Source organism: Lycium barbarum, chromosome 8 (assembly GCF_019175385.1).
Source record: "Lycium barbarum isolate Lr01 chromosome 8, ASM1917538v2, whole genome shotgun sequence".
In the NCBI taxonomy this organism is placed as follows: Eukaryota; Viridiplantae; Streptophyta; class Magnoliopsida; order Solanales; family Solanaceae; genus Lycium; species Lycium barbarum.
In genome coordinates, this window is record NC_083344.1 from 130,300,260 (window position 1) to 130,327,912 (window position 27,653).

The 27,653-nt window shown below is 34.3% G+C and overlaps 1 protein-coding gene across 1 annotated transcript; it reads right to left on the bottom strand.

The window, feature by feature from the left end:
* Nucleotides 1–15,157: 15,157 nt before the first annotated feature.
* Nucleotides 15,158–23,711, bottom strand: LOC132608348 (uncharacterized). The gene is made up of 7 exons (XM_060322383.1): nucleotides 23,276–23,711; nucleotides 22,603–22,968; nucleotides 21,936–22,016; nucleotides 21,465–21,531; nucleotides 17,768–18,108; nucleotides 16,598–16,963; nucleotides 15,158–15,576 (listed from the first exon to the last, which is right to left on the bottom strand). Exons 1-7 carry the CDS (start codon nucleotides 23,612–23,614, stop codon nucleotides 15,493–15,495), a joined length of 1,644 nt encoding a protein of 547 aa, XP_060178366.1. The 5' UTR covers nucleotides 23,615–23,711; the 3' UTR covers nucleotides 15,158–15,492.
* Nucleotides 23,712–27,653: the final 3,942 nt, after the last annotated feature.

The window sequence follows — 27,653 nt, forward strand, 5'->3', positions numbered from 1 at the left end:
AAGAAAGAAAGAAAGAAAAAAAAAATCGAATGTAGCATCATGTTCGAATCAGTAAAATAACAGAAGCATAGCAGCTGTTTTGGGACAGCATCAAGATATCAATTGTCTAAGCAAAATGTAGCAAAAGCAGGATAGGAAACACATCATGCAGCAATCGTTTTGACCTCAAAATGCAGTAGAAATTCATGCAAGTGTAGTGTCAATTCCTTTCAGCCCCATTATCAACACATAACAGCAAACATTCTTTAATTAAGCGTGGCATCTATTCTTTAGGCACCAAAGGAACGACCAGCTCACAAACATACAGCACCAGATGACAACTTGCCTCAAATTTGGGGCAGCTCAAAGCTTAGCAGTGGCCTGTCTCAAAAGTGTGAAAGATCCATTCCCCAAGTAACATCTGCTCCTTGAGGACAACAACCCAAAGTATGACAGCACACACAAGCAACTGAAATGGGCAACATTTGCTCTTTTCAAACACAAATGGCAACACATAGCAGCAACACATTCATTGAAGCCTCGACGAGCAGTAACAACAGCAGTTCACAGAGATTTCGGGATGTGAACTCCCCAAGTCATGCAAGAACGAAAGGGGTGAAGGATGAGTATCCAAAAATAAAGACATTGGCAAAATACTAACAAGAGAAGAAAAAAAAAGTGTTTCAAGTGTTGAAGCATTACCACAACTTAGTCATCAAATAAACACTAAGGTTTAAATTTTAAGCGTGGCCGAGCACATACATATACTTATTCAGATAACAGAATCTTAAGCAACAGGTTTAATTACTGAAAATTTCTTGTAACTCAAAGTTGGGTCCTACTCTTAAATTAACCAATCAGCTCACAAACAAACACTTGAAGTTACAAACATTGTCCAAGAACCAGCACCAAAGAGAACATTAAATCTTTAAAAGGCAAAACCATTACCTGAGTTAGGATTGTCCTGAGGTTAAACCAAACATCTCAGAATACATAATTTGCTGCAGAAATTTATACTAATTACTTGGGAGGATATGGGGCTGCTCAAACTTGGCATTCACAGTCAAATTTCCTTTACCCTATCATTAACTTGGTTTAATTCAAACAAGCAGTAAGGGATCGGCAAAGACGACTTATACATATTCAAAGAGTTGAAAGAGATGATCATGCAGAGTTCAAGTTAAAATCCTTTTCTTCATTCTCTTTTTATAGTGTTGGATTCCTACTTATTCCTTTTATCTTCTCCATGAAACTGAACAAATAGTTGAGCTTAATACCTATGATCCATTCACACATAAACATAGAGCTTATTTATAAAATGCACAGCAACAACAACCTTCTCAAGCCATGAAACAGAATTGAATACAGAGCTATATTTCCCAAGTTCAAATCACACACACCCATATTAGGACTGCAGGATGTACAGATACAATCTGTGTATCTTAAGCTAACAAAATGATTCTAATGATACACATATTATACTTCTAACGCAAACACATCATCAATAGTATTCTACTCCATTTTTACCTAAGCTAAACCTAATTGAAGGAACCTAGGCAGAGGATTACAAACACATCTACCATCACTTTCCTCATGGAAAATCAACTTGTAAAATGACACGGCTACCTACAGCACCACAAAGACTCAGGATAGCATATTGAATTGAATCTCATACTCACAAAGTAAAGGATTTAATCATCTAAGCTTTCAAAACTAAAGTAGGAGAATCTAAAGGGACTCACATACTCAACACTCAATCTAACAGCCCAGAAGAAACAACAAGAGGTAGTATGTCTAAATCTATACCCACATTTGAATCCAACACACATAAAACAGAGCTATCGAGAACTCAAGTATACAACCAGATTAACAATGTTGATATTTTAAAGCAATGGTTACTTTCAAAGAGAAAAGAGACTAATTCTGAGAACAGTTTCAAGATGGAGATATGAACTACATCATTTTCATCAGGATATTTGCTTAAATTAAACTACTCCCAGAGAATTGTGAACATAGCCGCTTAAATCTACATCCAGCTAATCTAGAACTGATCACAAAGAAGAGGGATGGCCATCAAATACAATTCAAACTACACCAAACATAATCAGATTGAGTTAAAGGACCTATCAATCTCTAAGTTGAAACAATATTCTCTCCTTCAGGGACATAAAAGTTAAAAACCAAACAGCAGGACAAATCAGCTTTTGAGTTAGGCCTACTGCTTATGTTTAAATTAATGAATAAAGTGCTGGGTAGTGGGTTATCTAAGCTGTTTTGACTTGAAAGGAAAGGTTTTCAGCAGTTCGATAGGCAGTAGATTCAAGTTTAACTCCACAATCATTATATCAATCATGTTAAAGTAAATCAAGAGGGGGCTTAAGGCAAATCATATTTTGGATGCTTCATCATGCGAGGGAACTTAACTGGAAGGCATTCTGAAATCCCTAATTTTCACTAAAAAAAAAGAACCAGACTTTTGATGAGCAACGATTGGGGCGACGAGAGTCGAGTAGATTATTTTTCGCCAACGACCACAACTAACTCGAATTCAAAAATATTTACTTGTTCCGATAATTCAAGGACTCGATTTACAAGATTTTTTTTAAGCAACGTAATTGAAAAGTACGGGACTTGGGGGATGTAAAAACTTCCTACAAAAAGAAATGACTCCCAAACTCTACATGTCGTGGTTAAGCTTGGATCTTTCTATCATTATCACGTTACACATAATATGCTTACGGTCGTTGGGTTATGAAACCCGTCAACAATTTGGTAGGTTTCCTAATTGTGGAGTCAATACCAAGGACCGACCCACCTAAGGCTTATGCATGCATGACTTAATAAAATTGGTGGCAAAGCTCTATCATAAGGTTTTCTGAGATTTGGCTTACTAGACACAAGGTTCCCGAGCGGACTACTCGAGTGAGAAGGCTACGCGGTCCCCGTTACTCGGGCACCCCGCGCATACGCCAACTCTCCTAAAATTTGGATTCTACGAAGAAAAATTTGCGGGTGCGCAAAACACACCTCGCGTGTACGTGTGATAGTGTGAGTTCTCCAGAAGTGGAGGAAATATGACCGGAATGCCAATTTAAGGAAAGCAGTAACATATTATTACATAGAAAATTTCACATAATAAAGCAATCACTTAAAAGAACATAAAAGAAAAACAAATGAAGCAACAATAAAGGCAAAAAATAAAGAAAAACATCCAAACATCCAACAAATTAATTATTAACCTAAGTTGTTATGGTCAAGAACCTAAAAATCCCCAGCGGAGTCGCCAAGCTGTTATACCCCATTTTAACCGGGTTGAAGCGGAGTACAACATATTGGAGATTCCTAAATCGTTTCGTTTTAAGGAGTCGCCACCTAATTGATTTTAAGGTGAATTAGGGCACCTAATTATTAATAAAGTAAAGCTAATTAAACCTCCGTTAATAGTCTGCTTAATCAGTGTGATTCTAGGTAAGGGTTTTATATTATCCTAAAGGGAAGGGGTTAGGCATCCTCTAGGATCCGTTAACTACGGTTGTCCGGCCAAACTTAGGCTAAATAATCAATGCTAAATAAGGTGCTTAAATTTTAAGAAAAAGGGTTTATAATGTCACTAAGGTTTTAAAGGGAAATATAACAACGCTGTTTAAAATAAGACTCATAAATATTGCTAAGGCTTGAAATAAAAAATGTTACTTAAGGTAAGATTTGCAAAATATAATAATCGCAGGTTTTTCCTTAAATTAACTACCCATTACCCGAAACTAACTCTACTAGTTCTCCTATGGATTCATCTAAGCTAAATGATAAAATAAAGTCTTAGTCATATAGGTAAATCAAAAAATATACAACGAAAAATAAGATAGAGGGGAAAAAAAGCGAACGGATCAGCCCATTCTTAGGACCACTGCGGCGATTTGTTTTTGCTATTGGGGCTTCGGCCCAGAATCTTTCTACACAGCTGAGGGGCTGACTCGAGAAGAATGTTTCAGCCCAACGCCGAATGCGGAAGAAGACGAGTCCCTTAGACTCGTGTGCGATGGTCATGCATAAAAAAAATGAAGGAAAATGATTAGTATATAATCAAAACTAAGGCCTAAATAAAGAAACTAAGTATGCAGCTCAGATTAGCACACAACATAATAAAAGGACACTTAGAGAAAATGTTCAAAATTAATTAAGGCCAGGCTGAAGTCGTGCTTTAAATGAGATCATTTAGAATAGGTACTTAGTGAGCAGGAACAAATTCAGGCAGATTCAGGGTTCATAGTCAACATTTCAAATCCTGTTAAACCTATATTTCTCATCTTCATAGAAGGCTAGAGCTACAGAACAAACAAGACACAAGAACCGAACCTTGAAGGCATCATTTATAAGCTGAATCTCAAACAAACAAGCAATTTCTTTTAATTTGTTACGGAAGAGAAAGAGTTTCAGGATGAAGCTTTAAGCAAAATCCAATGGTGATAGCTAACCAATCCTAAGCAGCTAAACATAACTTCCGACTCCAAATCAAACAGAACACTATCAAAATTACTTCATGAGTTAAGCTAACTCCTCCCTAGAACTTCTATCCAACTGAATACATATAGAGCACATCATATGCTAAACTTGTTCATGTTTATACTATTAAAGTCTAGTACATGACTAATTTATTCATACACACCTAATATAAGTAACATTATCATCAGTCAATTCACGTATTCAAGTTTACATCCATAAAAGCATCTTAGACCGGATATAACCTCATCACTAAAAGAGAGACATATACCGAATATACATAAACTGAACAGCGTGATTCCGAGATAAACATATAGACACTGTTGACTACTAAGCACGATTAAGACATAGGCATTTTATTTAATTTATCAGCATGCTTCACAAACCAACAACTGAATTAATATAATAGTTGCTAAATCATGAAGACAATAAACTAATGCTAACACATAACAACTAAGAAGCCAAAATTGCAAAAGATGAAAAATAAACAGCAGGGGATTAACGCACCTTCTTCGGGTGCAGCGAAGTGGGTACGGGGCCTTCGATTCACGCTCGAACACTATCAAATCCGAGATTTCAATGCTCGAATTCAGAGTAGTACCAAAGCAAACGAAAAACAAAAATTGATTTGGATATTCTTGACCCGATATGCAGAAGTAACTAATATTGCTTAATAGGGATTTTGGCCACTGAAAACCATCCTCCTTGGGGGATTTAAGCTGCTAAAGAAACTTAATATTTTTTTTTAGAAAAATGGCGACTGCAAACCGTTTTTAGCAGATTTTCCCGATTCAAAAAAAATCCCCCCCTTCCAATCCACAGAAATGACGATTTATAGGGTGATTTATTAGGGTTTTCGTTTTACTTAGAAGAGAGATGAGCATGGGGACAGAGGGACGTGGGGGTGTCAGACGGAGTGGAGGTGACAGAGGCGTGGGGGGACAACGGGCAGTGGGCGTGCGATGAAGGAGAAAGGAGGGAAGAGAGGAAGGGAGGGGGGTGCGGCGGAAAAAAAATGGGAAGGGAAAGAACCCTAGGGGTTCTTTTCTTTTGTTGAAGAGGGGATTGGGCTGGATCAGTTTATTTTGGACTGGGTATTAAATGAATGGGCTAGTGCAATAAAACATGGACTGGTCTAAAAAATTGGGATCAAAATATGGGCTGGTCAAAAATGTTTATGAGTTGATTGGGCTACTACATTTAAATAAAAGACCAATTTAAATTACTTAATATAAAATGTGCAATTACTAATACTCGGATAATAAATTATATGCCGTCATAATAGCAGTGCAATAATATTTGAAATTCAACAGTAAGTAAATGTTGTTATCTAATTATGCGAAGATAAATGCAATGCGTGTGCGTAAGATGGTAAAAAATGCTGAAATGATAATTATGATAATAGTGGTAATAATAATGATAATAATAATAACAAAATAATAACAATAATAATAATAATAATAATAATAATAATAATAATGGTAGTAGTGACGGTAGTAAAAGATAATGATAGGATAATGAAATGCCGGTGTTAATAAAAGCTAATTATAGTAAAAAATGCAAATAATTATTTTTTAAAGTTGCCAAAATATTAGAAGCGAAAAATAGGTATTTTGGAGGAAAGGTGGGACAAAATTGGGTGTCAACAACCATTTACCTCTTGTTGAGTTTGCTTATAACAACAGCTACCACTCCAGTATTCAGATGGCACCGTATGAGGCTTTGTATGGCAGGAAGTGCAGATCTCCGATCGGTTGGTTTGACGTGGGCGAGATTCAGTTAATTGGTCCAGATGTGTTCCAGCAGGCAGTCGATAAAGTGAAATTGATTCGAGAGCGATTATTAGCGGCCCAGAGTCGACAGAAATCTTATGCTGACAAACGACGTCGACCGTTAGAGTTTCAGATTGGCGATTGGGTATTCCTGAAAGTGTCACCAATGAAAGGTGTTATGCGATTTGGCAAGAAAGGAAAGCTCAGTCCGAGATATATTGGACCTTATCTGATCATTCGTAAAATAGGCAAGGTGGCCTACGAATTGGATCTGCCAGCTGATTTGGGAGCGGTTCACCCAGTATTCCATGTTTCTATGCTTCGTAAATGTATTGGTGACCCTTCCAGAATTTTTCCTTCAGATGATATACAGGTCATAGAGGAGTTATCTTATGAAGAGCAGCCTATAGCCATATTGGATCGCCAGGTAAGAAAGTTGCGGAATAAAGATGTGGCTTCGGTTAAAGTGCTGTGGCGGAATAATAACCGCGAAGAAATGACCTGGGAGGCTGAGGAGCAGATGAACAAAAAGTATCCTCACCTATTTCCAGTACCTTCAGGTAATCCAAATTCTTTGGTTGCTTATGTTGATCTGTGAATGATTTGTAGATGTTAGCTAAAAAAAAAAAAAAAGGAAACTCCCCCGAATTTGAGTAAGATCTGTAGAGCTAGTCCAGCATTCGAGGCCGAATGTTCGTAAGGGGGGGGGGGGGGGAGGATGTTACGTCCCGTATTTTTATACATTGGAACAACCCGGATGAACTATGATAATTTTAGGCCAAGATTATTCCGGGATTTGAAGGCGGGACTTTTGACCATTTGATTTTATTTTGAGATATAAGTTATGTATGAAATTGTTGACATTGAACACTTAGAAAAAATTGGGACCACAATTCATAAAATTGGAAGTAAAAATGTGGTGCAAAAAAATGCCTTGTGGACCGTGTAAAGTTGAAATGGTCCCACACCTTGTGTGGCCAATTTTAATTGGTCCAACACATGTGTAGGCCATAAACAAAGAGAGATATTAAGTGGGACTTAAAAGATGACTTCAAGTCATCTTTCTTTCATTATTCCCATAGCAAAATAAAGCCCCAAATTGAAGAGCTTCACCAAGAAGCTCACGGCCAAGAGGGAAGAAAAGCCAAGTGATACATCCGGCATTTTTGTTTATTCGAAAAATTCAAGATAAATTGACTTGTGATGAATAAGGCCATAATTGGACATTTCTTGGTATGAATGTGTAGGTTATGAATACAATGGTGTGGAATTACGAAAGGAGGCCAAGGGCAAAATTGGAATTTTAGGAAATTTGTCCCATGAATTACAATATGTAACCAACAATTTTGGGCTCTAAAAGAAATAAGAAAAACAAGGCCCATTAAGGGATGGCCCAACCGGCCTTGTAGGCCTTGGCCCATGAAATATTAAATTTTTCATGTGATAAATCCATATATGGATAAGTTTAAAAGAAGGATCTAGATGAATCAAGAAAAACAAAACAAAAGAAATCAAGAACAAAGAGAGAGAGAGAGTTCGGGTGAAAGAAAGAAAAAGAAAGAAAAGAAGAAAAATATTATTGGAGCCAAATCTTGGTTCAAAAAAATTCTTTTGTTGTGAGGATAGTACTAAGTGCAAAACCCTCTACAAGTTGATATAAGTGTTGGGGCAAGAAAACAATTTTTATCTCCAAGTGAAGGACTTGAAGAAAGGTGAGGATTTTATGCTTTTGTTATGTTATGAATGGTATATGTATGTTGTAGTATGTGTGAATGAATGAAAAACATGGAAATTTTGTGTGTTGGAACTAAGGGTGTGTTGGCCGAATATATACATGTATATTGCATGATTTTGATGGCTTGAATTCATGTTGTAATTTAGTTGTAGCATGATGGAAATTGTGTTAGAAATGAAAGTGGAATGGATTAGTGAAAATTGGAAAATATAGGAGGTGGCCGTGTGGTGCTATGTTGAGTATGGAATATGAATTTGATCTTGTTTTCATGCTAAGTGTGTTATGGTGAAGTGAATGGAAAGATGACAATCTTTATTATCTTGAAAAAAAAAATGGTTATTAAGTTGTTGTAGGAGAATATGCAACTTTGTTAGGACTTATGTAAAATGGAAATGAAAGTATCAAGAGGCAAATTATGATCATTGTTGATGAATTTGGAAGATGGAATTGTATAATGAACTTGTATGTGGAAGGTTAGGAAAAAATGGAAAAGTAGTGACTTAACGGAAAGTTTGAATGTTTGCGTATCTTATGAATATTGTGTGAAAATGGTATGGATGCCTCCGATGTATGTCGTAATGATTTTGATGGATAATGAATATGAAAATAATAAGTTTGGTTTGGAAATGTAAGTTTGAAACGAAAGATGGCTAGTGATGCCATAGTGTATGTCTTAATGTTTATTGTTGTTTTAATGTCATTTCTGGGTTGTTGTGTTGATGAATTGAGCCGAGCTAAGTCTCGGGGATGTCGTGTATACAGAGGAAATGCTGCCGAAATTTCGGTAGGCAAGCATGTGTTAAGTTGGAATATTGAAAGTTTGAAACTAACAAATGGTAAACTTGACCATTTCCAGATTTTGGACGAAATTTGGATTGACGCCAAGCGAGCGTAAGGTGCTACCAAGGTATGTGAAGCATTTCCCTTTGTTCCTAGGCATGTTCCGGATGTGATAGGCTCGGCCGCGAGCCTTAAGTACGACTCCGTCCCCCGGAATTCGAGACGGAAAACCGCTCCAATTCCTTCAATCCAATTGAAGCTATTTTCTTACAAATTGCCTTTAAAGTGAATTTTTGTACAAAACTTCCCTAAACGGAGTCGGAACACTTCCAGATGATTTTGGATGACCTTATAAGGTCTACTATCGGTAATTTACCTAAGTCGCCTCGAGTTGATCCGAGGCGGGCCCACGAGGCCCATACCTTCTGTATGATCTTAATTACTTTAGTTTTGCCCGATTTTCTCAGAAAACACCTGGACTACTATTCTGATCATGATACGACTGTTTTTATACAAATCTTACAAAATAATTTTTGACATTTGGAAATCTGGTTCTGGTTATAATCTGTTGTGCCTCCCCAAGTGACGTGTAGGCACGTACCTTGAAAACTATCTGAATACTTGGTTCGATCAGCCAGTTGGCCTACTTCTGTTCTGTTGAGTCTGTATGACGATCTGTATGTATGTGGTTCCTCATTAATCAGTTCGTGCACATGCTATGATTCCTTTCACCGGATCCCGGGCCGGTACGTATATCGTGCGGTGGGCCGCCGAGCCCCATATGTGAATTCTGAAGTATGATGTGTCCGGTTCCGGGGTACTATGTTACATGTCAGTCCCCGGTTACCGAGGATATATTACGAAGTATGATGAGTCCGGGCTCGGGGTGCTGTGTTATCTGTCCGCCCCCGGGTACCGTGGTTATGTTATGATGTGTGACGGAGATCGGAGAAGAATTTCTGATATCTGACGTGTTGTGGTGCCAATGGCAGGAGTGGCGACCACGTTCCTGCACCCTATGTGTGATTCTTTCTGTCTGTATGACTTATGCTTCTGTATGTCCGTCTGGATTATCTGACCGACGGGTTATGCTTCTGTATGTCCGTCTGGATTATCTGTCCGACTGGTTATGATTCTGTATGTCCGTCCGGATTATCTGTCCGACTGGTTATGATTCTGTATGTCCGTCCGGATTATCTGTCCAACCGGTTACGATTCCGTCTGTCCGTCTGGATTATCTGGCCGACGGGTTCCGATTCTGTACGTCCGTATGAATTCTGATTCTGTCTGTCTGGACTATGATTCTATCCGTTTGTCGGGACTATGACTCTGTCCGTCCGGCTTATGAGCCTGTCTATTATATTTCTGTGTTTCCGGTCCAGATCATGATTTTGTTTGATATATTTCTGCTTTACATACTCGGTACATTTTTCGTACTGACTCCCGATTCTTCGGGGGCTGCGTTACATGCCCGCAGGTACAGGCGCACTTGGTGATACGCCGCCAGTCTAGGGCTCGGATTCTGCTATTCTGAAGAGCTCCTTCGATCCGGAGCAAATACTTTTGGTATATATCTTCTGTTATCTGTAGACTCTGTATGTATGGTATTTTGGGGTACGGCGGGGCCCTGTCCCGTCATCTGATTTCGTATGTCTGTAGAGGCCTGTAGATAGATGTGTGGGTTACGGGTTTCATCTGTTTGGTAGGTAAGAACGATTTTGTGACTCCGTCTGTATGTTAGCCTCATCGGCTTATCTGTAAATTTCTGTATGTTCAGGTATGTATATGTTCGCACGCGTGCAGTATCTATATCGGCCTGATTTTGTAAACATCTGTTTGAAAGAAAAAAAAATTGTATAGTACGAAGTTCTGTCAGGTAGGTATGTACGGGTACCTAGTTAGGATACCAGTCGCGGCCACGGGGTTGGGTCGTGACACCAAGATCATTTCATCCCTTCCAAAAATTATTTCTTTGGCTCAAACCCGCTAATTTAAGGTCCCTAAGTAGCGTGGAAGTATTGTTTGGTTCATCCAACCATTAGTTGTGCCCATTGCAAAACCCTAGCTATTTGGTGGATTGAAGAAGAAAGGTATGTTTCGCTCTTGTTTATGTGTTGTGAACGTTTATTTCATGTTGAAGTATATTAATATGGAAGAAAATCATGAAATATAGTATGTTGGAAGTGGAGTGTGTGCATTGTGTTTGGGCCGTGTATACGGGTGTAGAAAATGGAAATTTTGAATCAATTTTTATATCATGTTAGATTGTTGGAGAGTGGGGAAGAGAATAAAAATCAACAATATATATGTATGTGTAGAGTAGCCGTGTATATAGCCTCTAATGTGCGACGAAGAACTCATTAATGTCGCTTAGCGTCGTAATGGTTATTGTGATGACTTGTAGGTTGGAAATGGGAATTTAATGTCCCAAATTGACATAGTAAGCGTTGCGGACTGATTTGGAGAACTTTGTGCATTGAATGGAATTCGTATATATAGGAATCCTTAACATATGTATATATGTGTGTTGTGGACGAATGTGAGTTTTATAAGGTGTCGAAGATCGCATTACTACTGCTTAGTATGTTAGTTGTCGTCGTCTTGAAATGAACATTTAATGACTTATGATTGATGTGAGGTTGTGCGGGCTGTTTTGAGGCTTATCGTGCGTTGATGTAATTGGTATATTATATGAGAATAACATCGTTATATTGTGGATTGTTGAGACAAAACATGACCTGAAAATGAGGAAAATAAAAAGAGGGCTGCTCTCGACCAAAGGGCTGTTTTCGGCCAATTGGGAGAAAAATTGTGAATTGTTTAGAATGCCCTAGAATATTGTTGGTAAAGATTCGGGTTGATAATTAAATGTGTGAGCGATATTGTGGCTTGAATGTAAGCCGTTGAATTGAATATTTAGAAAGTTATCGAATGATGAAAAAGAGAGCTATTAATGTTATTTTGCCTTCCGAATTTATTATTGATGTTGCTAGGTTAGTTATTGTGGTTGTTGTTGTTGATTTTTAAGCGAGATAAATTCTCGGGATGGCCTATTTACAGGGGAAGTGCTGCCGAATTTTCTGTAGAATTTAGAGTTAGCTGGAATAAATAATTGCTTAAGTGCCTATGGTTAATATTGGATATTCATTGGCACGTTTTGTAGACCTTGGGGAGCCCGAGGCGTAGATTTGGAGTAGCTTTAGATTGGCTAGCTTGGAAGTGCGTTCGAGGTATGTAAGGCAACTTCCTTTCTTTTTGGGCATGTCTTAGTTTTTCATAGGCTAAATTAGAGCCTTAAGGAAATTCCAAATCCGACATCCGAGCATGTTATGATCCGTATATGTTCTTTGGCATTCTTATGCATGATTTGATGAAATATGAATCTTTATGTATTCGAAATACTCGTTCTCCGAACTTTGCACCAAAAGGGTTTCACCTTAAAGAATTCGTAAATTTTGAATGTCATATCTTTCATATAAATGCTCGGATTGCTCCGATATTTTTATAAGAGTTTGCATTATGTATAATGAGTATGCTTTCCATAAGCGGGCCCGACTTGGGTAAATTCCCGTCCGTGGGTCCCGCGACTTCCCTTTATGTAATTCGGGAACTTTTGAAAGATTAGTATAACTATTATTTCGCTTTTCAAATATGACCATTTTGCTTATGTTTGAATTTATGAAAACGATTTTATGCATATGACTACTCACGACTCTATTCGTGCATTCTGTTATTCCTTTCGCCGAGTCCCGGGACGGTTCTGTTATCGTGCGCGCTTTGATATACTCCGGAGTTATGCTGTGTTATGGTTCTCCGAGCTACTCGCTAATGAGGGTCGGGTTCCACTTATGTTTGGTGATGTGTTGTATATGGCGTTATGTTGGGTTATGATATGTGACGGGGATTCGGAGAATTGAAACTTACATCTGGTGTTATGCTGTGTATTGGCGCCGTTGACAGGCGGGCGACCATATTCTTCTGTACCCTATGCATGACTTACATATTTTTTAAAGCAAACATATTTTGATATGTTGGATTTGCGCTTATGTTTGATACTCCCCTTTTGATTATGTCTCATATTTGCTTTCGGTATATTCTGCTTTGCACACTCAGTACATATTTCGTACTGACCCCCTTTCTTCGGGGGGCTGCGTTTCATGCCCGCAGGTACCGACGCACAGTTTGGTGATCCACCGCTTTAGGACACCCCTTTTGCTGTTGGAGTGCTCTTCTCCTTTCAGATCATATCTTTTGGTATATCTTTTGTTCGCCATATTTGTATATATTCGTTCAGGGGTACGACGGGGCCCTGTCCCGCCATATAATTCGTTTGGTCTGTTTAGAGGTCTGTAGACGTATTTGTGGGTGTGTGTGCCTACTTTTGTACAGTTGGGTTGTATGATCTCATTTATTATGGCAGCCTTGTCGGTGTGCTTTAGGTATATGTGTTTTGGGCCATTGTGCCATTTGATAGCCTTGTCGGCTTTTTGACATCTTTGATAGCCTTGTTGGCTTTTGATACATTTGACAGCCTTGCCGGCTTTTTGATATATATATATATATGTGTCCGCACTTGGTTGCGTTGAAATGTGTCTGATACAGTTTGATATAGTTTGAGACGGCATATAGCATTTTTTCTTTTTGCCGCATAGGCTATTTGGATGTGATTCGATATGTACAGGTATGTCAAGGTGCCCAATTAGGGCGCCAGTCACGGCCTTCGGGGTTGGGTCGTGACACATTTTTACCAAACTTAGACTTAAAATTAATGCTTTTTACTTGTCTTGATAAAAATGACAATTCTAAATTTTATTTATATTTATGGAGAATATTATTCCTTTTTCATGTTCTGGGTTTGGACCATTTGAATCATGATCGCATTGGCTTAATGCACTAGGGGTTATTTAGTAGGAAATATTAGAGAAAATAATCTATGTATTAGCTTTGATATTACTAATTTCTTATTTGATACACTTTTTTAACATATATATAACTAATATTTGGTATGAATTATGCACCCTCTTTGGAATTATCCATATACATAACAAACCATGGTATTTGATATTAGTTATACACTCTCTTTGATGGATTATTAGTTATTTATCAATACATTGATAATCTAGCATTATTAAAGACAAAATTGTCTTGACATGTCAAAAGAATGTGCAAGGTATTTTTGTAAAAATTATGCAATGCATGCTATTTATAATACATCATATCAAACAGTCGATAAGAAATAATCTCAACATGACTAATCACAACATAACTAATCCCTGCATTAATAATTTACCTTATTCAGTACATCTTATGCACTCTACCAAACGACCCCTTAATTGTTTGGATTGGATTATTCGAGCAAGCTTTAACGTTCCTTAATTATCTTGTCACCATTCATCGTGTTGTTAAATAAGCTACTGATTGTATAAACATAAGTAATTTCCACACAAAAAAAAAAAAAAGTATTAAGCACAGAATGTTAGAGGAGCATGAAAGAAATGGTCAATGAACTTAATTTCTTAAAGTGCAACCATAAAAAAAAAAAAAAAAACGGATTTTTTTAATCCTTTGATGCCCAAGTTTCTTGACTAGTGTTTGGCCATAGATTTTGTGAAATTTGAAGAAGAAAAAAAGAGTTTTTAAAATTGTATTGAAAAATAGTTTTTAGAACTTGAAATTGTGTTTGAACATGTATTTTATTTGGGAAAATTTGAAGTTATGTGAGTGGAAGAAAAATTTCACCCAAAAAACTGATCCACACTAGTTTTTGGAACTTGAAATTTTTTCGAGAGTCAATTTGACTATTTTTTGGAGCTAAATTAGACTAGATCAATTAATTCAATATTTTAAAATTAAAATGTAGATATTCAAAAAATATGCAAAAGTACTATAAGTTGTAATTCTTTTCATATTAATATGCAAGGTATACAAATACATATTAAAATATTAATCAAGATTCAAGTAGCTTGACTCTCGGAAAGCGAAATGCTGGTCAACAGGTATTTTGGGACGGAGGGAGAACATATAAATTTTTTACTTTAAGCATGAAGTCATCCATTTTTTATTTAGTTTTAGAACCTTTTATACATTTTTCTCCAGATTATTTTGAAACGTTGAAGTACTATTACCTAATTATCATGTGCGCATTTTACAAATGTTGGGTCTTAGTGTATAACAAACAAGTTATTAACTCTTATTTGATAGAAAATAACAAAAAATAAATAAAATTATCCCTTAAAGTTAATCTAAATAAATGAGATGCTTTAACAAAAAACGTTGTTCCTTACAAGGATAAATTAATTAATGACTTCCAAGCATTTAATTGATATATAACCTGACCATAGTAGACAAAAAAAGGTGTGTTCCCTTTGTTCTCTTTTATTAGTCCACTATTTGACTTTACATTTTACTTAATAAATTATTAATTAAGTATTTACTTTACTAAATTGCTTATATAATCTGTGTTTTAAAAAATTTAAATTTTAATATTAATACTCCAATAAATTTTAAAAAAATTGTTACTTAAAGAATAAAGATAAATCAAATCATTTTGCTTTGCTAAAAGGAACAAGCAAATCTCTGTTGAAGGAGTATTGTCATAAGCACGTCTGCTTAATATAGTAAATTGGTTGACTTTACATTATGCAAGACTCTTTGTCTCACGGGAAAAGATGAAAAAAGGAAAAGCCTGATCAAACGTCTTTCTAATAAAATAAAGCTAGAAATTTATTGTCATAATGACTTTTCTTCCTTATCAAAATATGATGACAACTTGTCTCTTAACATGTCAACCCCAACTACCATAGGTCCTTCAACCTGTTAGACCAAAAGGAAAAGGAAAAAAAAAAGTGTCACTAATTAGAAATAGAAGAACAGAACAACACAACGAAAATATGTGAACAAAAACTATAATAGATATGAAGAATTTAACGTGTACAATTTGATAAGTCTATTGTTAAACTCAAGAAATTATTAAATTGTTAATTAGTGGCATATAGCATATATGAAAATAAAGAACATAAATTATGCCTCGTCTTCTTATAAGAGTCGAGAAGTTATGACCTCTTTGAACTCTACCCAAGGTATTTTACTAATGAAAATTATTACTTTTTTTCCTTACCTTTCCCCACCATAAAATATATATAGATAAAAAACACTTTAAAATACTACTTACCTTTCCCCACCATAAAATATACTCCATATAGATTAAAAAAAACACATTAAATACTACTTCCTTTAAATATTGTTACTTATTGTAATTTATAGTGTTTTTTATATAGTCTCTAAATATGTACTCCGCTATTTTGAATAAATTAAAGTTATTATGTTTGAATTCACATCAAAATTATATAGTTTGATTCTCGAGGCAGAGGAAGTTTAAGTGTTGGACTTAAAATGTAAACTGAAGAACAATATATATTGGGGGAAGTAAAAGAAGTAACTGAAGAAGATTTTTTTGAATTCTGAGGCTTTAAATTTTGTCTAATAGGAAGAAGGGGACCAAGAAGTAGTACTATCCTTTTAGCACTTTGAATGTTTTTGTTACTTTATAACTTATTTTTCTCCAAACTTAAAAAAAAAAAAAAAAAAAAAAAAAAAAACAACAACAACATAAATACCATCATCTCTTTCCCTCTAATATTCATGTTCTTTTTATTTGTTCTATTCTCTCAATCAAATATACTCAAAGTAGTTCAGATGCTTTAAAAATATTGTTGCATTGGCTTCTTAAGGACACAACGCATATCCAAACATTTTTAGAGGATCCGAACAATGTAGCCCAAAAATCAGGTGGGGAATTTAGCAATTATAGAAACAAAAAGATATTTAGTAATACCTGAAAGTGTAAGGTATAAAAGACCCTATCTTCGAAAGTTTCAAAAGAAGATGCATTTAGTAGAACATGTCCTTCATCCTCTAATTCTGATATAGCCTGAGCAAATGAACCTTTATTGATATTCAATGTAGATATTTGAACCACTACTTCTTTATCACTTAATTCATTTGCTGAAATAACAAATGAAGAGCTCTCAATTCCACCTCTTCTTCTTTCTTGCTTGTCAGAATCAGCTGATTTTTTTTTATTGGAGATAGTTTTTGATGTAAGATCTTCTTTCTTCTGAATCAGTCTTTCCACTTCATTTTGTAACTCTGGTATGTACGTCAGAATTTTTGATACTGTTGATGGAATGCTTAGTTTTTTCTGTAAACATGAAGATAATGAAGTGTCATGAGCATATGAGGAAAAAAAACTACTTTAGAATTCAGTCTAAATATCCAGCTCAAAGATTAAATTGATAGTTATTGGTGCACATAGGTTTAATCATGATGGCCGAACACAACCTAAAAATATTCTTAACATGATGTGATATTCTTCATTTTGGGGCAAATCGACACAGTTTTTTTTTCAAAGTATCAATCACATCATTAAGAGTACCATATATCCTATATATAGCTCCTTTCTTTTAGTTATCAATATGAGACTTTATTCACACACTCTCCCCTTGACTAAGTTCCACATGCCCATCACCAAGATTTAGGGCTAATTCGGAATTCACTGTGTACCAACCATATCATGTGAGTACTCATCACCAAAGCCCATATGCTTCTTTCCGTGTGTATGCATTTCTAAGCTACGGGTAAAGGTAGTAATTAACCTGACCCGTACACGAGTAAAGGCAGTAAGTCGGGCCTCACGCCATCACTCTGCCAATTTTATACTCGTCTCATCAAACCATTGGCGCTCCAATACTAGTTATTGGACACTAAAACAACATAAAGACACTTTTAATATGACGTGGTATTATCCATTTTGTACCAAAACCTCATAATTTCCCCCAAAAGACATAATACCATTAAGAATATCCTTCAGCTTATATATAGCTTCTTTTCTTTGGATTAGTTTGAACCCTATTATTATAAAAACATCATAATTCCCTTTTTCTTTTTCTGCTGTGACATCCAAATAAAGAAAATTTAAAAAAATGAACAATTGACAAAATCATACCGTATGGTCAGAAGCAGGAAGCAAAGAACGAAGAGAAGAGTATAAGCTATTGATTTTTCTTCTCCTATCACGCTCACTTGCATTATGATTAAGCTTCTTCACCGTCTGATCAGGTTGATAATAATGATCATCACCTATAATAATCTGATGATCAAATTTGTTTGAGGAATCACAGTGTTGAAGACTTTTTTGAGATGTTGAATCTGATGTTTCTAAAGCAGTAGTGTTTAGTTGTTGGCTCATTATTAGATCCTCTAATTGCCAGCCATAGTTATAATTAGAAATCAAAGGAGAAGATGAAGAAGAAATGGCTAGCATTTTGCTAATTAATACTTTGTAGACTAATTAATTTTCTGCTTTACTAATTTGTAATCAAGACAATGTTGTAACATGACATTTATAATGAGAATCAATATCAATAGCTTCGATCAGGACATACCTCATCATAACAGTGAAATAAACTAATGTTAAGTTATTTTAATTGTGTTTAGTCATTTTCTTTATTTCTTATAAAAATAACAAGCAATATAGTACTTGTGTAATTCCATGGACAACGTTTATTTGCATAAAATATGCATACACTTGTAATGCGCACTGCGTGTGGAAACCATGGCATGCACGAGCCTTATGTGGGATTTCACTTATAAGCTCGAGTATCAAGTGGCCATTACACGTGTAAGTACCATGACAAACTCAATGTATATCTAGTTAAAAAATATTAGATTTTCTTTTGTTGTGTTTGTACTTATTGTCACAAAAAAGTAGTGATAGTGATATTCTACATCTGCTGAATTAAATTAATTCATGAATCCGTCTTCAAACTTCGACAGAAGTTCTTTTCTCAACTTAATTGTGACTATGGTTTAATTTCGTCTGTTGCTTGGATGCTTTTGGAAGTCTCGAGATGACTTGAAAGAATAAATTCTTTCTAGATTTGCTATGTGTTTCCGAAACAAACAATCAATTTATTGACGGGTTAATCACAGGGGAACCGGCAGAGCTGCAGCTATTAGAAATGGGTGATAGCCTATGATTAAAAGCGTCGACTATTTATGAAGAACTGGGATCGGAATGCAAATCGATCAGATAAGCCTAATAAAGATTTTAAGTACTTTAAATCTATGTTGCGCGGGCTCTCTAAAGATGATGTCGCACCCGTGTTGAATTCTCCAAAAATATATTACTTTTTGAGTATCCGACAAGCATCCGTCGATAAATTGAAGAGTCCGAGCACATAGCTTCACATTATGATATACTCCACTTACCTACACAAAATATAGGGTTGTGACAATCATTAAGTCAACAGCCATTAGAGGGAAAAAGAAGAGTCCGGAGCCAAAAGGGCACTAAAATGCTCAAAATAAACCAAATGGATGCTCCTTTCCACAATATACCAAAAGGGGTATAACGTGGAGGGTCCAACGTTATACCCCAAAAAAAAATTCACCCTGTCAAACTTAAAAATAAAAATAAAAAAGAAAAATAACGTTTTACGAAAATCAATTCTTGTAAAACGTTGGCTGGCCAACGTCTTACAACAATTAAATTTTGTAAAATCTTGGCTGGCCAATGTCTCACAAGAATTGATTTTTGTTAGGCCAGCCAACGTTTTACAAAAATAGTTTGTAAAATGTTGGCGAGTCCAGAACCAAAATATCCCTAAAAAAGTGGGGTTGAACCAAAATACCCCAAAAAAAATTGTGATGAAAGCACCTTTTACGCAGTATTTTACTGCATTATAGAACCAGTAAAAAAAAATGGTCAACTTTTTTTCTTTTTTTGCAACACTTAGTGTTTTTTTCAATACTTTGACCAACGATTAGTCGTGTGTCAAGACTCCGAAACGTCAATATTTAATATAGAACATGATATTTTTTTCTGTGTACAATAATGTAGGTTCAATACATCAAGGATACGTAAACGTTCAGATCGTCATTTTAGGGGTTGAAAAGATGCCCGAAGTAAGTTTTGTTTGAAAACTTTAGGTTAAGTGTTTTATTTTTACAAGGTTATTTTAGTCAACTTTATATGTCGAGAAAATTAGTCAGCTTTATTTTGGAAAATTGAGACCACAAAAATGAAATTGACATTCACAGCTACATTGCCACGGGATTTTTACATTGAAATCTATTGCGTATCATCATATTATAAGTAAAGAAAACTAAAAACTTCACGGCAATTTGGGGGAAAATTGAAATCGAATAGGATAACAGGTGTTTTTTTTTTAAATCGGTTCGGCCAAACCGCCTTGCGGCCATTTGTCCGCGTAGATCTCGAAAAAATATGCAAGATAAAAAAAAATCGCGTAAACGGACATCGGAGCACAAAGTTATGACAATCTAAAGTTTGACCACTTTACAACTAGTTTTTCTCCCTGTATTTTTTAAATACGTTTTTATCTAATTGAATTAGATTTATATTCAAAATAAAGTTATGTCTTGATTAAAAAATAACACGCTTAAATCAAAACATTAAAAAATAAAACACTTAAACCTAAAGTTTCCAAACAAAACTTACTTCGGATACCTTTTCAACCCCTAAAACGACGATCCAAACGTTTACGTATCCTTGATGTATTGAGCGTACATTATAGTACACAGAAAAAATATCAGGTTCTATATAAAATATTGACATTTCGAAGTCTTGACCCATGACTGATCGTTGGTCAAAGTATGGAAAAAAAACACTAACTATTGCAAAAAAAAAAGATTTATTAAAATAAGATGTTGCGATCTTTTTATGGAAAAAAACACTAAGTGTTCGTTAAGTGTGTTATTTTTTAATGCGTAACTTTATTTCGAATATGTTGCAAAAAAAAAATCGCATAAATCGGACGTCCGAGCGCAAAAAATCGCGTATCTATCTAATGTCGTGGACTGAGGAACGATTTGCAAAATATATATATATATAAGTAAAACGTGGACTGATCCACGTTTTACTTATAATTTTTTTTTCCTAACAGTTTGAAAAAAAAATTGGGTATAACGTTGGCCCCTCCACATTATACTCCTTTTGGTATATTGTGAAAAGGAGCATCTTATTTGATTTATTTTGAGCATTTTAGTGTCGTTTGACTCCGGACTCGAAAAAGAAACTGCCATTATAGATTATCTCTAGTCCCTAAAGAGACAAAAGCATTTGAAGTACACTCATAGAGCAGTGTCAAGTTATGCTGCAACGGCCAAATTAAAGGGCCGCTCCCAAATTCCAGGAAAGATAAGGAATCCAAATATCACAACAGTAAAAGGCCATGATCTTCAAACTTATTTTATGAGAGTGACAATCTTCATTTTTCTAATCAATTTAGAGCCTTTTCTTCATCTGAATGACTCTATATATGTAGTAGCTCAATGTGATACAGTGAAAAAAATAAAGGAATAAATAAATCATCTCGATGGCTGAAAGTATTCTTTTACATCTCAAAAAGGCCAAACAGTGAGTTTGGCACGAGACAATTAATTGTCACTACCCAAGTTCATAGCATATGTTGTCTGTTTTGGGCTAAACAGATCTCGTTGATTTGTTCATCGTGCTGCGCCATCATCGAGCCTAAAAGCACGCGTATAACGCGTGTAAATGTGAATTTGTTTTGTCCTTATAAAGCTCTTTACTTCCCTCTCTCCCATTCAGATATGAAATTCGTCTAAGGTGTCATGTGCAACTTGACCCTTCTTTAGGATTTTGCCGACCTACAAACCTTTCAGTTCTTCCCGCTTTCCATTGGGCGTCACAAAATCTCTATTCTCAATGCTTAAATACGAGACCTGTGGTAAAAACAAGACCATCAAATTAAGAGGAAATAGCATTTCGCTTAGTGGATGTGATATTTCAAGATAGAGAAACTAACACCCAAATTAAAGTGAAAGAAATGTACAAACTCCGTAATTATAACTAGAACAAGTGAACAACGGAAAGAAAATAGAAAGGGAGTGCAAATGACTAAAAGTCCAAAGCGTTTTAAACCTTGCTAATTAATATGAATAGTCAGCATGCCTATGATTACAAGGTATTGCCTCTCTTGAAAATGAAGGCATTCACAATAACAGGGAAAATAAAATAAAAAAAGCATTTTCATTTTCTGCTGATCCTAACCTACGAAAACAAGATGGGGGCCAAGAAAAAGTGCGAATACAATGTCTTTGTTATAATTAGAGCTAGAAATTCATTATAATAATCTGTCATCCTTCTCGAAATATGTTGAAAGCTTGTCTCTTAACATGTCGACTTCAACTACCATTGTTCCTTCAACCTGATAGACCAAACGGAAAAAAACACCAATTACAACTTTGAAGATAAATATGAACAAAAACTAAAAAATATATGGAGATTTTAACATGCACGGTTCTTTTGATAAGTCTATACTGTTAATTAAGAAATTATTAAGTTGCTTAATTAGTATCTGTGGAACTTAAAAAACATAGAAAGTACGTAGTTTTATTTTAAGAGTTACAAGCTCATGCCCTTTTTGGATTCTACTCGAGGTATTTTATAAATGAAAATTACCTTTTCCCCTCACCCCTCACTCACCACAAAATTATAAAAAAGATAAGCGTAAAATACTATGTTGGAACTAGAAAGTAAACTAAAGAACGATATATATTAGGGTTATTAAAGAAGAAAGAGAAGAAGTATTTTCATTTGATATTTTATATTTTGTCTAGTAGCAAGACAAAAATTATAATATAAAAAATAATTGCATATTATTGGTAAATTTTGATATTGGTACTTGTAATACTTTACTACGCAATAATTAAAATGTAAAACTTTGTTATATTTTAATTATTTGTTAAACTTATACTACCAACAAATATGGAGTAACAATATCTGAATAATACCTGAAAATGCAAGGTATGAAAGACCCTATCTTCAAAAGTTTCAAAAGAAGATGCATTTAATAGAACAAGTCCTTCATCCTCTAATTCTGATATAGCCTCACCAATTGAACCTTTATTGATCTTCAAAGTAGATATTTGAAACACTATTTCTTTTTCAGCTATTTGACTTGCTGAAATAACCAACGAAGAGCTCTCAATTCCACCTCTTCTTCTTTTTTGCTTGTTAAAATCAGCTGAATTTTCTTTACTGGAAATAGTTCTTGATGTAATTTCTTCTTTCTTCTGAATCAGTCTTTCCACTTCACTTTGTATCTCTGGTATGTACTTGACAATTCTTGCTATTGTTGATGGAATACTTCGTTTTTTCTGTGAGCATCAAAAAATGATGAAGTAATTAGTTAACATAATAGTTAAATTGATGAGGAAAAAAGAGAGGAAAAGTTTAGGGTATTTATATATATTATTTACAAAATGTTAAGACTTCATATATTTTTCAAGAACTTACTAGTTACTATGATATTTTTGCCAAAATTTAAATCAACCCGTATTTTGTTAAACTAAATTTGATTATAATTCAAGTCTCTATTTTTTTCTAACTTCAAATTCTCTTTTTTCACTCCCAAAAAAATGAAAAACTATAGGTCGAATTTAAATTTAAATAAAAAAGACATACCGTATGTTCCGAAGCAGGAAGCAAAGAACGAAGAGAAGAATATAAGCTATTGATTTTTCTTCTTCGATCACGTTCACTAGCATTGTGATTAAGCTTCTTAACCATCTGATCAGGTTGATTATGATAATCACCACCGTTAATAATCTGATCAAATTTATTTGAATCAGAATGTTGAAGGCTTTTTTGTGATGATGATGATGAATGAAGGCCAATAGCTGAATTATCTGAAGTTTCTATGGGATTGTAATTTATTTGTTGGCTTATTGGATCCTCCAAAAGCCAACCAAAATTATTATTATTTGTAGAAGACATAGGAGGAGAGGAAGAAATGGCTAGCATTTTGCTAATTAATAATCTAGGGACTTTAATCGTCTGCTTAACTTGATGTTGCTATGAATAAAAGAAAGGCACTCTCCAGGTTGGAGATGACTAAAAAAAAAAAAAATCGTCTGCTTAACTAATTTGTAAGACAATGTTAACATGATGTTGATATTGACAATTTATACCAATGTCTTTCAGCAGGTGACACCTGTCAGCATAATATGTTTAATCACTTTAATTATATGAGATTATTAAAAAATGGGTTAACAACATTTAGGTCCCTCAATTATTGGTAAATTCTAATTTTAATAATTGTGATATTTGATTAAGCACATTTAACCGTCATTGAACTAAAATGTGCACTTTTGATCCATTTGCTTGTAAATTTCACAAATTACAATAATTACGAGTCGTTCCACCACTTAATTACTCATGTATTATGTTAATCTTGTATTGTTACTCCATAGTTGATTGTAATATAATTTTTAAAGTAGTTCAAGTACGTCATATTTCTTATATAAAGAACTAAAAACACACATTTCAAATAATTAAAGGTGAAAAATTCTTTATCAAATGTCACGAGGTTCAAAGTTAGAATTTACCAAAACTTCTATTATCCCTTTCATCATTAATATACAAATGGCAATATTTATTAAAAAATGTAAATAATTGTAAGGCGTGCGGAATCCAATGGCATGCACGAGCCTCAATTAGATTTCACATATAAGCTCGAGTTATTAGTGGCAATGTCACGCGTAATCACGTTTAATTAATTAATTATGCCACCTCAAGCTTTTTAAGGTTAAAAGATTATACAAGCTTCTTCAAGTTGATTGAAGATCCATAGTATCAAAGAATATGCTACAAGTTGTTTTATTTTCTTAGATGTGAAGTTACTAAAATAAGATGCTTTGGAGTAGTGGTCCATGGTTCGATTCAATTAATTATTTCAAGAAATTTATTGTATACCGACTTTTCGGGTACTATATTGTGCATAATTAGATTAGTCTTTTTCAAGCTGTCTTAATCATTTTGGTTGACTAATTTGTGATACTATATTATTTTGGAAACGTTCAAATATTAACACTAGTGTTGCTAGGATTCTCATTTGTTACCTGAAAATCATAAACTTTCAATTCTCATGTTAAGAAATATTTGATGGAAATGAGCAACACTAACTTTCAGATATACCTACTCTTTAAAAAGAAAATATTTTTTTGTCACGTCATTTTCGGCTAAACATTTCTATAACTTATGACTGCTGTTTACATTAATTCTTTTAATTTTTTGTAAAAATATAGTGTTGAGACAATCATTGATTAAGTCAACTGCCATTATATTTTACTTTATTTCTAGTTCCAGAATATTAATGAAGTACAGTCTCATAGAACAGAATCAAAGTTATTCAAGCGGCAAAGAATCTTCCCAAATTCCAGGAAATTAGATAAGGAATCCAACTATCGCATATGTAAAAAGGCCATTATTTGCAAAATTCTATCAGAATGACAATCTTATTTTATATAATCAAATTTATGAGACATTTCTTCCTCTAGAATGACTATGCTAAGCAGTTTTTGATAGGCGGAAGTATGAAACAAAGTCTTTTAGCTAGAATGAAACCGAGTGAAATCTCTTGAATTTTTATTTTTTTAGTAAAAATTACAAGAAATAGTGAAAATATTTTCAATTTACTCCTCACTTGAATTAGTATGGTAAGACCTGAACCCTATTACTTGTACTTTTCTTTTGAGAAACTGTCAAGTGGTATTTAGCTTATGAAATTACTATAATATTTTTTAATGGGTCCAACTTAGAATTGAGGCATAATTATTAGTGTTGTTTTTAGTATTTTCAAAGAGGTACAGAAGAACTTTTTAATATAACAAATGAAAAGTATTTTGGTGTCATAGAGCTTTTTCTAAGCCAAAAAGTCGCGAGAGCATATAATCTTTTATTATTAAAACCGAAAAGGGTTATATTTGCCCTGCTATTAAAAATAAGTTATATTTGTCATATTAAAACAAATATATCCCTACAATCATATTTTAGAGCTACACTTATCGCTCACCCGTTAAAACTAGCTATTTATCCATTACCGTTAACACATCATTTTCAGCTTTAAAAAGTCACGTTTCATGCTCTTAGAATCAGCTCCATTTTTAATCCTAAATTGGCCCGACCCACTTTTCTACCCACACTCAAGCACTGTCATTTCTCTTTCTATTCTGAAGATTTCGTTGAGCCTGCAAAATCAATTGTTGGTCCAAAGCTCCCTAATCTATCTTCTCCCACGATTTCTTCATCTTGTTCTTATGCAACAAAATCAAGTTTTATTAGATATATAATTTACTAAATAAGTATAAGGTATAATTCATTTAATTATTTCTATTTATTAAATATTTTTTTAGAATTGAGCAGTATTAAAAAGACCCACTTCTTTAATGTTATGGATGTGGTAGAAAACAGTTGTTCACTTTTAATCTTAAATTCCTAAAGTGACAATTATTTTGAGTTATAATGATAGTTGAAATTGATGGAGGGAGTATTTATATTTGTTGGGAGGTGGGTTGATATATATGTTGATATGTATTCTTGAAAAGTTGAATAAAGAAAAGGTTACATTAAAAATAATGAAATTAAATCTGACATAATTTCAGTTATATAATTACCTCTTTGGCATGATTTAAAAAATAATGTAGTGAAGTGTCTTACTTTTAATTCTGGATTGTCTCAAAATCGTGTTATTTCATTCCGTTTTCAACGTTCTATTATAATGGTGGAACTCTATTTACGCTTTAGGGCGAGGGATAAATATATATCATGATTTTTTTATTATTATATATATAGTGAACTCTATAAAAATGGAGTTATTGTATTTTTTATTTTATTTTTTGGTTCAACAAGAGCATGACACTTGGTTTTTTAAAGCTGAAAATGAAGTACTAGTTTTAACGGGTGAAGAGTAAATATAGCTCCAAAGTATGACTGTGGGGGTATATTTGTTGAAAAAAGTATAACGGATGATAAATATAGTCCATTTTTAATAGTAGAGCGGCAAATATGACCCTTTTCCGTTATCAAAATGTCAAATTCTTTTTTGAAAGAAATCTTTTTGGATTATTTGTAGAGGTATTCATTCTTGGGAGCATAACCTATATATACATAAGAATATGGTATATTTACACAATATGACGATACTTTTCAGTTTACAAAACATACCAATAGATTTCTTACAAAACATATACGAAAATTTTCGCTCAAGGCTTAAAATTTTCGCTCAAAATTTTGTGTGTGAAAAGTGTATATCTCGCTCAAAGCTTAAAATTTTCGCCTAGAATTTTGTATATGAAATGTGTATATCTCACTTAAGGCTTAAAAATTTCATTCAAATTTTCGTGTATGAATAGTGAAATAGGTATGAAATATGTATATCTCGCTTAAGAATTGGAATTTTGCTCATATGTTTATGTATAATTTTTTGTTAGATTATATACAGCTTTCATACAATATTCATGCAAATTTAATACAACAACAAGAACATAGGAAACTTTAAAAAACAATTTTCTGAAACATAAGTCATCATTCTACCATCATTCATACAGTTTTATGCTTTACATAATTCACGATTCTACCATTATTCATACAATTCATTACCCAATCTCCTAAGAACTAAACTCAATAAGGGAGGAGAACGAGGGCAGAACTTAATTAATATCACATGGGCAGAACTTATGCACTAGTTGAATTGAAATTCAAATCAGACAGGTTTATAGAAGAAAATAAGGGGAAAATGACAGAGAATGGGTCAGGCACTATTTACCAAGGTCTTGGTGGTGAAGAAGATCAGGAAGAAGAAAATATTGAAAAAGTAAACTAATAGAAGCCGTCATCGTAGTCGCTATTAGAGAAATCTTCATCGTCATCGAAGACCATTAGAAATCTTGAATTCACTTAAGTAGGGTTTTCTGAAGCTCTCAATCATCGGAGAAGAATGAGGGACGGAAGGAATTTTTAGGTTTTGAGGGATTGGAATTTCAGCCCATAATAAAGGGAAAAG

What these genes read in the sequence shown, in the direction of transcription:
- LOC132608348 (XM_060322383.1), bottom strand. Translation starts at nt 23,614, where the DNA reads ATGCTAGCCATTTCTTCCTCTCCTCCTATGTCTTCTACAAATAATAAT. An exon ending in TTCATACCTTGCATTTTCAG is followed by an intron (nt 22,017 to 22,602) that starts GTATTATTCAGA and finishes TTGGTCTATCAG; the next exon opens with GTTGAAGGAACAATGGTAGT. An exon ending in AAAGCGGGAAGAACTGAAAG is followed by an intron (nt 18,109 to 21,464) that starts GTTTGTAGGTCG and finishes AAAATTAATTAG; the next exon opens with TCTACAAAGTATTAATTAGC.